We start from the raw sequence: 14,518 nt of genomic DNA, 5'->3' as shown, positions 1-14,518 counted from the left end.
GAGGGAACACCTGGAGGGGAGGAGGGGGAAGGGAAATGGTTTATTCCCCTTTGTTGTGAGACTCAAGGAATCTGGGTCTTGGGGGTCCCCAGGGAAGGTTTTGGGGGGACCAGAGTGTATCAGGCACTGGAATTCCTGATTGGTGGCAGCTTATCAGATCTAAGCTGGTAATTAAGCTTAGAGGAATTCATGCTGGTACCCCAGCTTTTGGACTCTAAGGTTCAGATTGGGGAAATATACCATGACAAAAGCTCCCTCCAGAGGCTCCTGGGAAAAGGAGCTTGGTGGTTGAGAGATTTATCACCGATGGGCGACAGGACACGGTCCTGAGCGAAGGTCCTATTTGGGAGCAGAGGGATTCTGCTGCAGTTATTAGGCTAACAATTTTCTAACTTGCTGCAAACCTGACTCCAGGCCTGCAGATCCAGAGCGTACTCTGAAGTTGACTGCTGCATGGGATTTCCCATTTGGGCTAGGTTAATTGAGAAAAAAGACTGGGAGAGACCCTGGTTCAAGAGAAGAAAAAAAAGATGGGCATGAGGGTCCATTACTGAATTCACTCTTATCCTCAGAAACAGAATTGAAACCAACATCCTCCATCTGTAGCCTTATTTGTAGAGGATGGAAATATGGTGCAGCTGTACCCAGATCATGGCTGGAATCATAGCCAACATTTGGGCACCACCTTTCTCTTTTCTTTGAAGGTATTCTGTCTGACCCCTTATTGAATTGTCCTGGCTCCCCGTCTAGCTCCTCAGAGTTGCCCTTCCATTGCAGTCATTTTTGAGGAGGCAGGAACTCTGTTCTGCAGAAAGGAAAAGACATTGTGAACCACGCCCCACAGGATTCTCCTCTGAGGGACCTGTGACTGCACAAGGCTCTAAAATCTAAATCCCTCACTACGCATGGTGCAGTGAGGTCACAGCCGATCTTCTGGGTTTATCTTTCATGCCACACTGCAGAAAGGATAGCAGTACTTTCTTGGAAGAATCTTCTGGCCATGGTCTAAGATAGGTTATTGTACCAGTTGGATCACAGTATGGCAATTCATATGTTACTACCGCATGAATAGAGACAGTAAAATGTCCTGATGCTGCCTCATTAGTATGCTTCAATCCTGTCCTGATGCGACTGGGCTACTAGAAGAGAGAAGGTGGTTTTGGTATCCATCCAAGCGACTCTCAAGCGGTGGTATTACAGAATGACACATTCAGTGATGTCTCTAAGCAAGAATTTATTAGAGTATTTCACAGAGAACAAAGGGAATTTTTAAATGGCAACATACAATATATTGCTGTACTAAATGCCCTACATAAGCTGGTTAATGTGCTATACTAAGTTTTCAATTTACCTTTTAATTTCCCCTTTGAATCACTGGTTCACCACCACAAAAACAAACAAATAATTAGCAACTTTTAAAATAACCAGCATTCAAAACTTTCACAAAATTACCCAGCATTTTAGTTTTTCTTATAAGAATTCCTCTAGACAGGTGTCTAGTATCAACATTACAAGTGAAATCCCCCAGGCTATTCATATGCTGCCATAGCACAACTCAGGAGAGCAGCACATAACAAAACAAAGAGGAGCCTGCCAATTTCAGAACCTTAATGGGTGGTGGATGAGGAAAGGAATGCTTTTTAGAAGCTTTTACAATGATGTTTCCCCCCTCCACAGTATATTCTCAGCCAATATTTGTAAGTGATTGAATGGCTATGTAATTATGAAAAATAAAACAAAAGAAAAAACACAGTTGCGAAACTCCAGGACCTCTACCAGAAAATTCTAACACAAAGGTTGTAGTATATGTTATTTTAAGGAACAACTACCCAATTATAGGGATGGAATGACTTTAGGAAACTGATATTTAAAACTCAAGTACTGAAAAGTTACACGTTTTTAATATACATTTCTTACAAACTAAGAAAAAGAACATTTTAAAATGAGTTTCTAACCAAAACCACACACTGCATATTTTTTAAAAGAATACAAATTAATATATAATAATAAAATATGTAAAAACAAATTAAAAAGCAGCTACACTCCAATTAAAAACAGAAACACCAAATAGGGACACCTGCACTCTACAGATATTTTACAATCACTTCTTTTATTGTGATTTTACAGTTACTGAAACGATCAGTATACATGCTGTATATATTAGTTCATATGGTCCTAATATTTACTTATAAAGAATAACAACTATCTTCCTAGCAGTAAACCATTCAGAACAACTGGGATGGAATACAGAGGTTTCATACCTACAATGGCTGCCTTAGCACAGTTTTCATTAGTTTAAATAAGTTCCACAGCTATTTTTGTGTGTGTGTGTGTGTGTGTGTGTGTGTGTGTGTGTGTGTGTGTGTGTGTGTGTGTGTGTACACATATATATATACACACACATATACATTTTGCACATAGATACACACCTCATAAACTCACTTCTCTTCTAAACTCTTTGGATAATTTGTCTTCATGCATCATTAAGTTTTGGAACTAACAGCAGCAAGTGGCATTAGGACCTATCCAGTAGACTTGCTCCAGGAATATATTAGGTGGTGGTATCTTGAGCTCAGAATTAAATGAGTTAGTGGACAATTTTCTGTTTCAAGTAATCCTTTAATATTAATAGAAATACTAGTAACATAACATACCTGAAAAAGAACATGAACAGAGCAGCTGTGATGCAGAACAAAAGGACCTATAAGAAGGAGAAAGAACATGATTACATAAGAAGGTTAGACTAACTCTATATCTAAATCTGTTTAGGATCAGGAGAGGCCGCACAGACATTAGAATGTGAAGTTTACCTTCATTTTCCATATTGAATGGGCCTGATCCAAAGCCTATTGAAGTCAACAGAAATAATCATCATTTCAGTAGGCTTTTAGTTCAGGCCCTGTATAAATGAATAAATAAAAATATAAAAGCTAGGTCAGGATGGTGCAATGATAAAAACAGCAAAGCAGGCAGAGTTTGAAATAATGTGAGATTAATTTCCTTCTTGTAAAGTTTTACATAACCAACCATAGGATGAAATGTTCTACAATTCACTCAAATGGAAGGATACCAAGGTTGTATGGAACAGAGATTTAGCTCTGTGGGGGACAGCTGAGCAGAATTTTTTTTTTACTGGTCTGAGAACATCACCTTCAAGACCACCCTAGGAACAGGAATTTGGAACTTTTATCATTTCATTTTTAGTGTTTTCCATTTGGAAATAATACAGAGCACAGTATATACAGTGCAATTATTCAGACATATCTTACAAATACTTACAGGCAACTTTCCCCCTTTTTAAAGTACCCTAATGTAAATATACTGTAGAGCTAAAGGCTAGAAGACTCTATAAGGAAAGATTAAATAAAACTGAAATGGTAACATGAGGGGAGAAAGTGAATGCTTATCATTAAATTATTGTAGGCCTTTCATAAGTGACCTGATAAGTTTGTTTATCGCTCCTCTTAGTTTCTCCATCAGGGCCATTCTAGATGACTCTTTAAGATAGTCAGCACAGGAAGGAAAAATATCTAATTTCCATCTGAGTGTCCACAAAGACAGGAATGTTGACCTTTTAGGATAGCAAAATTCACAGTTATTTTTAGCATTTAATGAACTTTAGTGGGAACACTTGAGATTTGGCATTTAGAACTGTTACCAGTCTTTTCCACATGACAGAGATACGGCTTCCAAACTTTCTCTATGCTAATATTGTATTTTTTTATTTTTAAAGTGCTTTACAAACATTACTTTTAGTATTATTCAGACAAATTGGGTTTACTGAGGAATTTATTAGCAAGTTTCCAAACATTTTTCTTTCGTTTCCTTTTAAAGATTGTCAGAAGCAGCACACAATAACCAGGATTGCCTTTTAGACGTTCAAAGCAAAATTCTTTGTCCCTGGAAGTCAATGGCAAAACTCCCATTGGCTGCAACTGGACTAAGATTTCACCACAGAAGAGGGATTTTCTCCCGACCGCTGTCACTGTAAAAGGGCCAGTTGAGTCCCATGTCCAGCCAGGGAAGAATTCCTCCTAGTGTAGGCTTTGGACAAAGCAGCTTACACTGTTCTATGAGGCTCCTGCCACAAGCCCCAGCATTGGGGGTATATCATGGGCACAGGCAGGGTTGCGGTATATGCTGAGGGCAGATCTGCATTACACAGTGCTGTGGGGAACCAGGGCAACATTATCAATCATAGGAAGCTGTAACTTAGGCAGGGCTGCCTACATACTCTGGAGCCCCCACAGGTCCCTGCAATTGCCCATAATTGGGAGGACATAAAAATGGCTTAGTTCCCTGTGCCTCCTAGGGATGCAAGTTTTGTTCTGTGCCTCTGCACCCCAGGAACTTCTGGCCTCTTCTGGATTGCAAACTTCTCGTGAGGCACTCAAACACTGCCGATGGCTGCCATTTAAAAACAAGTAAACTTAGAGAGAATATTATGTTGGGACACAATGTTATCCAAAAGGTACGGACAAATAGCAAGGATTTCAGAAGGAAGCTATGTAGGGTTACCATACATCCTGTTTTGGCCGGGACAGTCCCTTTTTTAGACATTGTCCTGGCTTCCCCAACTTTTTTGACAAAATTGAGCATTTCTCCTGTTTTCTCTGCGGGATGCAGAGGAGCATGTAGGCGGTGGGGGAGGGGGCGAGTGACAATGCCAGCTTTGCGGTGGAGGGTGGGTGAGGGGGAGCATCTCACGCTGACCTGCTCTGCATGCAGGGAGGAGGGGGGGCATTGAGAAGCCAAGTGCATGGGCAGGCGGGTGCTGGTGGGGCTTGGACCATCAGCTCCGTGTGCAGGGGGAAGGGGTTTTTGGGGTGGGAGGGGGATCGCGGGTAGACAGCGGGCGGGGGGGGGGGGCAGCTCAGGCCAGCCCCGGGATGTCCTATTTTTCCTTTGGGAAAATATGGTCACCTTAGAGCTATTAATATTTTCAAGAAGCAAGAGAAGAGGTTGAAAGAGCTAAATAAGAGGGAGAATAGTGAGTTAGGGTGCTGCATGGAGGTACAAAAGACCTTTTCCGTAATTGGTGTTCTTCAATATGTGTTGCTCATGTCTATTCTACAATAGGCGTGCATGCTTGCCACGTGCACCGGTGCTGGAAGTTTTTTCCCTAGCAGTATCCATAGAGGAGCACCCTGCGATCCCCAGAGTGGCACCGTTATGGTGCAGTATAAGGAGTGCTGCGCGCTCCCCCCATCCTCAGTTCTTTCTTGCCAGACAACTCTGACGGAGGGGAAGGAGGGCGGGATGTGGAATAGACATGAGCAACACATCTCGAAGAATACCAGTTATGGAAAAGGTAACTGTCTTTTCTTCTTTGATTGATTGCTCACGTGTATTCCACAATAGGTGATTCCAAGCTATATCTGTAGGAAGTGGGAAGGAGTTCACAAATCCTTGGGACGGAGAATGGCCCTGCCGAACCCAGCGGCCTCCCTGATCTGAGAGACAACTGCATAATGTGAGGTGAATGTGTGAACTGAAGACCATGTGGCAGACCTACAAATGTCCTGAATGGGGACATGGGCCAAAAAGGCAGCCAAGAAAGCCTGCACCCTAGTCGAGTGCACCTTCACAATTGGTGGTGGAGGGATTCCCGCCAGGTCGTAACAGGTACGGATGCACAAGGTGATCCATTTGGAGAACCGATGAATGGAGATAAGCCAACTTTTCATGCACTCGGCCAAGGCGATGAACAGTTGCTAGGACTTTCTGAACAGCTTAATCTGCTCCAAGTAAAAAGCCGGAGCCCGTCTCACATTCAGCGTGTGGAGGCGGCGCTCCTCACTGGACAAATGGGGCTTGGGGCAGAGGACCAGCAGAAAAATGTCCTGACCCATGTGATAGGCGGAGACCACCTTCAGGAGGAATGAAGGGTGTGGGCGGAGCTGGACCTTATCTTTGTGAAACACCGTGTATGGAGGCTTGGAGGTCAGGGCCCTGAGTTCTGAGATCTGCCTAGCCGACATAATCGCAACCAGGAAGGTTACCTTCCACGAGGTGTGTGACCAGGAGCACATCGCTAGAGGCACAAACAGGGGTCCCGTGAGATGGGCCAACACCAGGTTTAGGTCCCACTGTGGGACTGGGGGCCTAACATAAGGAAATAGACGATCCAAACTCTTAAGGAATTGGCCAGTCATAGCATGGGAAAATACTGTGTGGCCCTGCACCAGAGGCTGAAAGGCCGATATGGCCACCAGTGCACCTTGACTGCCCGGATAAACTCTATGCGTTGTACTGGGACTAACATGGACTTGATGTTGTTCACCAACAGGCCCAAAGTGGTGCACATGGACAGAAGGAGTGCTGCATGATCCAGCACCTGCGAACGGGAGCTGCCCTTGACCAACCAGTTGTCCAAATAGGGAAAGATCTAGACCTCCCCAGCACCTAAGGTAGGCCGCCGCCACCAACATATACTTCGAGAATACCCTTGGAGCACTGGACAGGCCAAACAGGAAGACTGTAAATTAGACACATAGACTCATAGACTTTAAGGTCAGAAGGGACCATTATGATCATCTAGTCTGACCTCCTACACAACGCAGGCAACAGAATCTCATTCACCCACTCCTGTAAAAAAATCCCTAACCTAGGTCTGAGTTATTGAAGTCTTCAAATGGTGGTTTAAAGACCTCAAGGTGCAGAGAATCCTCCAGAAAGTGACCCATGCCCCACCCTGCAAAGGAAGGAGAAAAACCTCCAGGGCCTCTGCCAATCTGCCCTGGAGGAAAATTCCTTCCCAACCCCAAATATGGCAATCAGTTAAACCCTGCGCATGTGGGCAAGACTCACCAGCCAGCACTCAGGAAAGAATTCTCTGTAGTAAGTCAGATCCCACCTCATCTAACATCCCAACACAGATCATTGGGCATATTTACCTGCTAATAATCAAAGATCAATTAATTGCCAAAATTAGGCTAGCCCATCATACCATCCCCTCCATAAACTTATCAAGATTAGTCTTGAAGCCAGATATGTCTTTTGCCCCCACTACTCCCCTTGAAAGGCTGTTCCAGAACTTCAGTCCTCTAATGGTTAGAAACCTTCGTCTAAACTTCCTAGTGTCCAGTTTATATCCATTCGTTCTTGTGTCCACATTGGTACTTAACTTAAATAATTCCTCCCCCTCCCTGATATTTATCCCTCTGGTATATTTATAAAGAGCAATCATCTCCCCCCTCAGCCTTCTTTTTGCTAGGCTAAACAAGCCAAGCTCTTTCAGTGTCCTTTCATAAGACAGGTTCTCCATTCCTCGGATCATCCTAGTAGCCCTTCTCTGTATCTGTTCCAGTTTAAATTCATCCTTCTTAAACACGGGAGACCAGAACTGCACACAGTGTTCCAGATGAGGCCTCACCAGTACCTTGTATAACACGATTAACACCTCCTTATCTTTACTGGAAATACCTCGCCTGATGCATCCCAAGACCATATTAGCTTTTTTAATGGTCATATCACATTGGCAGCTCATAGTCATCCTGTGATCAACCAATACTCCGAGGTCCTTCTCTGATGTGTCCCCAATTTATAACCAAAATTCTTGTTGTTAATCCCTAAATGCATGACCTTGCACTTTTCACTATTACATTTCATCCTATTACTATTACTTCAGTTTACAAGGTCATCCAGATCTTCCTGTATGATATCCCGGTCCTTCTCTGTATTAGCAATACCAGCTGTGTGTCATCTGCAAACTTTATTACCACATTCCCACTTTTTGTGCCAAGGTCAGTAATAAAAAGATTAAACAAGATTGGTCCCAAAACCGATCCCTGAGGAACTCCACTAGTAACCTCCTTCCAGCTTGACAGTTCACCTTTCAGTATGACCCGTTGTAGTCTCCCCTTTAACCAGTTCCTTATCCACCTTTCAATTTTCATATTGATCCCCATCTTTTCAAATTTAACTAATAATTCCACATGTGGAACCATATCAAATGCCTTACTGAAATCGAGGTAAATTGGATCCACTGCATTTCCTTTGTCCAAAAAATCTGTTACCTTCTCAAAGAAGGCGATCAGATTGGTTTGGCATGATCTACCTTTTGTAAAACCATGTTGGATTTTGTCCCAATTACCAGTGAACTCAATGTCCTTAACTACTTTCTCCTTCAAAAATTTTTCCACAACCTTGCATGCTACAGATGTCAAACTAACAGGCCTACAGTTACTGGGATCACTCTTTTTTCTTTCTTAAAAAATAGTAACTATGTTAGCAATTCTCCAGTCGTACGGTACAACCCCTCAGTTTACTGGTTCATTAAAAATTCTTGCTAATGGACTTGCAATTTTATGTGCCAGTTCCTTTAATATTCTTGGATGAAAATTATCTAGGCCGCCCGATTTAGTCCCATTAAGCTGTTCGAGTTTGGTAGTGTTCCTGCCCCACTGTGAAATGGAGGAAGTGTCTATGCTTCTCGTATATATGAATGTGGAAGTATGCTTCCTGCAGATCGAGGGCGGTGTATCAGTCCCTGGGATCCAGGGAGAGGATACTGGAGGCCAGGGAGACCATGTGGAACTTGAGCTTCACCATGTACTGATTCAGGCCTTGCAGGTCCAAGATGGGCCTGAGCCTCCCTTTGGCCTTCGGGATAAGGAAATAGTGGGAGCAGTACCCCTTGTCTTTGAACTCACTGGGTACTGCTTCCACTGCTCCTAGGCCAAGGAGCCACCCCACCTCCTGCTCGAGCAGAGCCTTGTGTGAGGAGGGACAGGGGCCGGGGGTGGTGGTGGTTGGGCTGGGAGGAAGTAAACTGGAGGGTGTAGCCCTGGGAGATGGTGTTGAGGACCCATTGGTCCAAGGTCAGCCGTGACCACTCCAGGAGGAAAGCACACAACCAATTGGAGAAGGGAAGCTTTACTGAGGGTGGATCCCAGTGAGAACTGGCAGGGTGCCCCCGGAAGTCCTGTCAAAACTGCCTTTTCCCTACTTGCTTGCCCTTGGAGGACCCAGGATTGGGGGAGGAGGGAGGCCGAGACTGCCTTTGTGGGCGCCTCTTATAATGCCACGACTTTGACTGGGTGGCCTGCGTGGGAGTCTACTGTGGCTTGAACTTAGGTTTTCCCAGAGCCGGAACATAGAGACCCAGAGTCTGGAGACTCATGCGGGAGTCTTTCAGGCCATACAGCTTTGTATCCATTTGTTCTGCAAACACAGCTTTGAAGTCGTAATGGGAGGTCCTGCAGGGAGGTCTGCGCCTTACTGGACAGCCCTGAGAGCAGGAGCCATGTCCGCTACATCCGAAGCTGCCTGCAGGGTTGCCCTGGCAGCCGCTGTTTCCTCCTCCACCAGCACTTAGAATTCCTTCCTGTTGCACTCCTGGAGGGAGTCCTTGAACTTGGGCAGGAAGCCCCACAGATTGAACTCATACCATCCCAGGAGAGCCTGGTAGTTCACCACCTGTAACTGGAAGCTCAAGGAACAATACATTTTTCTTCCAAATGAGTCCAGCCTCCTTGAATCTTTATTTTTCAGGGTAGGGGCTGGTTGGCCCTGCCGTTCCCTGTGGTTGACCGATTTGACCACCAGGGAGTTAGAAGCAAGGTGGGTGTATAAGTATCCATGCCCCTTGGTGAGTACAAAGGTCCATCCAGTCCTGTATCCTGTCTACCAACAGTGGCCAATGCCAGGTGCCCCAGAGGGAGTGAACCCAACAGGTAATGATCAAGTGATCTCTCTTCTGCCATCCATCTCCACCCTCTGACAAACAGAGGATAGGGACAACATTCCTTAGTCCACCTTGCCAATAGTCATTGATGGACTTAACCTCCATGAATGTATCTAGTTCTCTTTTAAATCCTGTTATAGTCCTAGCCTTCACAACCTCCTCAGGCAAGGAGTTCCACAGGTTGACTGTGCGCTGTGTGAAGAACTTCCTTTTATTTGTTTTAAATCAGTTGCCCATTAATTTCATTTGTGGCCCCTAGTTCTTATATTATGGGAACAAGTAAATAACTTTTCCTTATTCACTTTCTCCACATCACTGATGATTTTATACACCTCTATCATATCCCTCTTTAGTCTCTCCTTTTCCAAGCTGAAAAGTCCTAGTCTCTTTAATCTCTCCTCATATGGGACCCATTCCAAACCCCTAATCATTTTAGTTCCCCTTTTCTGAACTTTTTCTAATGCAAGTATATCTTTTTTGAGATGAGGAGACCACATCCGTATGCAGTATTCAAGATGTGGGCATATCATGGATTTATATAAGGGCAATATGATATTCTCCGTCTTATTCTCTATCCCTTTTTGAATGATTCCTAACATCCTGTTTGCTTTTTTTGACTGCCGCTGCACACAGTTCAGAGAACTATCCACAATGACTCCAAGATCTCTTTCCTGACTAGCTGTAGCTCCCGACATGGACGACCGGTACCATCAGTAACAGCTGCTCTGCGATCAGCTCTGGTGGGCAGACCCATGACGGCGAAACACCAGCGATTGACACCTGGGGCTGCAGAGGTGGTACCGTGGTGGGGTCCTGGAGCAGCACGATGAACAGGAACGACATTGACATTTGTGCCATGACTGGCTGCAATACCCCTCTGAGACGAGGACCTTTGGCATCATCCGCCTCGGTCCCATCGGTGTTCGCTCCTCAAGGCAGAGTGGTGCCAAGAGTCTCGGTCAGACGGAACCCAACCTGACAGCCTGGTGGGCATCAAGAGCCGCCTGCAGGGTCTTTGGTGTGGAGGGCATCCGGACATCAGGGAAGGCCTGCTCTGAATAGGCCGGGCTATTCTGCTCGACTTGAGTCGAGGTCAGTGGAGATTGAGGCGTGCCCAACATGAGTTTAGCCTCCGTCCTGGGTATACTCTGGTGCTGCGGTGAAGAAGGCCTCTTCCTAGCCTTCTTGGCATGCCCCGTGGACGGGAAGCAATGCCGACTAGTCGATGGCACCGAAGGGTCACCACGCATCAACACCATGGTACTTGGTGCTGACTCAGGGTGGCGCACTGGAACGGGGGTCAGTGCCAACTCCATCAGAATAGCTCGGCGGCTGATGTCCCTTTCTCTCTTGGTCTGAGGCTTAAACGACTTGCAAATCTTGCAGCAATCACTGAGAAGGGTTTCCCCCAAATAGTATAAATAGTCCACATGTGGATCACTCACTGACACAGATCACCTACAAGTGTCGCATGACTTAAAACCTGGGGCACGGAGCATGACCCGGCCCATGACCCGGCCCAGGTGCTCTAGCTAAACTAAACTAACTACAGGTATCATACACTGAACGAACAACCAGTTTTGGGGATGAGCTACAGCAAAGCTGGAGCACAGCAGTTCCGAAGCACCATCGCTGGCGGCATGAAGGAACTGAGTGGGGGGAGCATGCAGTGCTCCTTATACTCTGCCATGGAGGCGTCACTCCAGGGATCACTAGGGCACTCCCCTACTGGTACCGCTGGATGAAAAACTTCTGGCACTGGTGCACGTGGCAAGCACACACACCTATTGTGGAACACACATGAGCAATCACTCGAAGAACTAGAAGAATGTGATAAAACTTTAAAAGGAGAAAATTAAGCTGAATATCAGGAAATACTGAAATCTACTAAGCTCTGGAAAAGGGAAGTCATGCAGTCCCCACCGCTTGGGACTTCTATCAATTAACCCGGCCAAGATACTGTAAAATGTAAAGTAGCGAGCTATCTTCTAACGAAGGCCTGCACAACTTGTAAAGCGGCGAGGGCTACATTACTCCAAAGAAAACAGCTGAGGGCCGAACCCCCCCGACCCCGCGGAAACACCCCCCACCAGCACCTCCCGGCCCCACGAAAACACCCTACTCCAGCACTGCCCAGCCCTGCAGAAACAAACACTCCTTCCCCAGCGCCGCCCCACCAAAACAGCTGTGCCCCAAAAAGGAAAGTTGGGGGTGGGGAGGTGATACTTGATTTTAAATCAACCAGGGGCTCCCAGCTGAAAAGGGCCGGGGCTGGGGCAGGGATTTAAAGAGCCCAGAGCTCCTGCCGCTGAGGGGGGCCCGAGCCTTTAAATCCCAGTCCCAGCCCATCCGCTGGAGCCGTGGCCGGGATTCAAAGGGCTTTGGGCTGCCCGCAGCGGCGGGGAGCCTTTAGCCCTTTAAATCTCAGCCGCGGCCGGGAATCTCTGTTGGCAGCCCAGAGCCCTTTGATTCCCAGCCGCGGCTGAGATTTAAAAGGCTCTGGGCTCCCCGTGGCTGCGGGCAGCCCAGAGCCCTTTGAATCCCAGCCGCGGCTGAGATTTAAAGGTCTCTGGGCTCTCCATGGCTGCAGGCAGCCCAGAGCCTTTGACTCCCAGCTGCGGCTGAGATTTAAAGGGCTCTGGGCTCCCTGCCGCTGCGGGCAGCCCAGAGCCCTTTGACTCCCAGCTGCAGCTGGGATTTAAAGGGCTCTGGGCTGCCCGCAGAGCGCCCTGTGCAGGGGATTTAGAATCCCCCCATGGGCCGCACAGTGAGGCCGTATGTTATGCAGGCCTGTTCTAACGTATTAGTCTTCTTCTCTAATTTGCATTATTACTTTGCTTGGGTTGTGTTCTTAAATAAAGAATTTGTACCACATCTCAAGTCACGCTGTCGGTAAAACAATGTGGTAAAATGAGGAGGATTTGTTTCAGTTTTGTAACTTGCCTTCTCAAACCAGAAGCATACTTACATTTATGACTAAAGTACTTCATTTCTGCAGTTAATGAAACTACTGTTGCCCATATAAACATTGCACTTCTGGTAAGTACCTGCTTCTTCCCTCAGCATATTTTCACTGCTACCTTTCGGCATAGTCCCATACAGAATTTCCATCCACATGTGCTGTCTCAGTTGTAGCTCAGCATGCTGGCAAAAGTTAATTATTTTGTTTTAGAAGCAGTGGTGATATTGGAAGCAGTTCAGTTTGTTACAAGGTCAGTTTGATCTCAAACAGCCAAGCGGGGAGCATGTCATTAGATAAAGTCTGTTGTTCAGATGTATTGTCTAGAAGTACTCTGCTGATTTTGGATTAAAATATCATTGTTGTTTATCACCTACATTGTCTGAGAACATTTTTAGTCTATATGCACCATTTCACTGACGATTTATACTGAAATTCTGTGGTGAAATTACTTCAAATAAATGTAAAGTCCCCTTTATGAAAATCTGCTTCCAGTTCACCTCCACGTCGTATTCTGCTCTAATCTAATCTTTACAGTTTTGCTAGCTTCATAAAGTAAACTCTTCTCTCATTACCACACTCACCTTGGGAAATAAGCACAAAGTGACATAAAAGAGATTAAATTACAAAACACCTTAATATAAAGCAGTTGGGAGCCAAAATAAAACTCCTTAATTCACAAGAAATATTGTAATACTTAGGTAATTGAAGTCAATATCCAATTTATTATGCAACCAAGCTATAACCTGATGGGTCAAATCTTTCCCCTATTCATTTGAAATATAATTACAAAGAGAAGCCTTCTTTCGAAGGCTAAACTTCTGTGCAAAGTAGTTTATGATGCAAATACCAGAACGGACATATGTAGACAGGGAAATGTACAGTAAGAACTTCCTCCAATGTTACAGAAATAGTTTGCATTAATCAGTTGGTAGCAGACTTACAGTAAGGAAGAAATCCTGGCCTTATTGAAATTGGTGGCAAAACTCCCACTGACTACAATAGGGACAGATTTCACACTAAATTTTAAATATGCTGTTAATTAGGAGGACATCATCAACTCAAAAATCACACTGTGTGAAAACATATCTATTACTGTTTTTAGTAACATGGGAAGATTACCACAAGGAATTGGAGGAAAAAAATGTCTGTGTTTACTTTGTGTTTAATTGATTTCACTGATCCTGATCCTAATGAAGTTATTCACACAAGTAAATATGATTCAGCCTAAGGGTTATAAAGTCAGGCCCTTAGTTTCACTTGTTTGTGAGCATTGGGGGGACAGAAAATTATTTTTTAAAACAGGAAACGTTAAAAAAAACCCCTAATTGACAAGGGAACTATAGTAGGACAGGCATCCCCCGAAACTACTTTTAATTATTTCTTCTAAAAAAAAAAGCTGACTAGATTTCAAGTTCATTGTGTCCTATTCATGTGTTTTATCCCTGCACATGCACTTAGAAATGTTTGATAAACACATTTTATAAATGTTAGATTACATTTTTTACATAAGCTGATTGTATTTTAAAGGTTTCCTTCATTTTGTGAACAAACAAAACAAGGAAACAGTTGTGAGACTGCAAAATGAGCTATGCCCACACACAAAGATGCCTGAAGTAACCTCTAAATCACAAGGGAAAAAAATTGGTTTTAGAATATTATTTAAAATAACAAACACCTCTCTGGATACTATTTTTAAGGGCAGCAAAGAATCCTGTGGCACCTTATAGACTAACAGACGTTTTGGAGCATGAGCTTTCGTGGGTGAATACCCACTTCTTCAGATGCATGTTTTTAAGGGAAAGATGTGGGAATTAAATCAAAACACATGGCATCCCCGAACAAAATGGACAAAAAAACCTTCCAATTTA

The 14,518-nt window shown here is 44.7% G+C and overlaps 1 protein-coding gene across 3 annotated transcripts in view; it reads right to left on the bottom strand.

The window, feature by feature from the left end:
• TMEM135 (transmembrane protein 135) overlaps positions 1–14,518 on the bottom strand; it is a 418,948-nt gene that overhangs the window by 109,931 nt on the left and 294,499 nt on the right. For all 3 annotated transcript variants that reach the window (XM_030558973.1, XM_030558983.1, XM_030558990.1), the window contains one exon: positions 2,655–2,701. In XM_030558973.1, coding sequence (XP_030414833.1) covers positions 2,655–2,701 — 47 coding nt within the window. The remainder of the gene's footprint in view (positions 1–2,654; positions 2,702–14,518) is intronic.

This window comes from Gopherus evgoodei, chromosome 1 (assembly GCF_007399415.2).
Source record: "Gopherus evgoodei ecotype Sinaloan lineage chromosome 1, rGopEvg1_v1.p, whole genome shotgun sequence".
Taxonomy (NCBI): Eukaryota; Metazoa; Chordata; order Testudines; family Testudinidae; genus Gopherus; species Gopherus evgoodei.
This window is presented reverse-complemented; position numbering and strand designations above follow the sequence as displayed.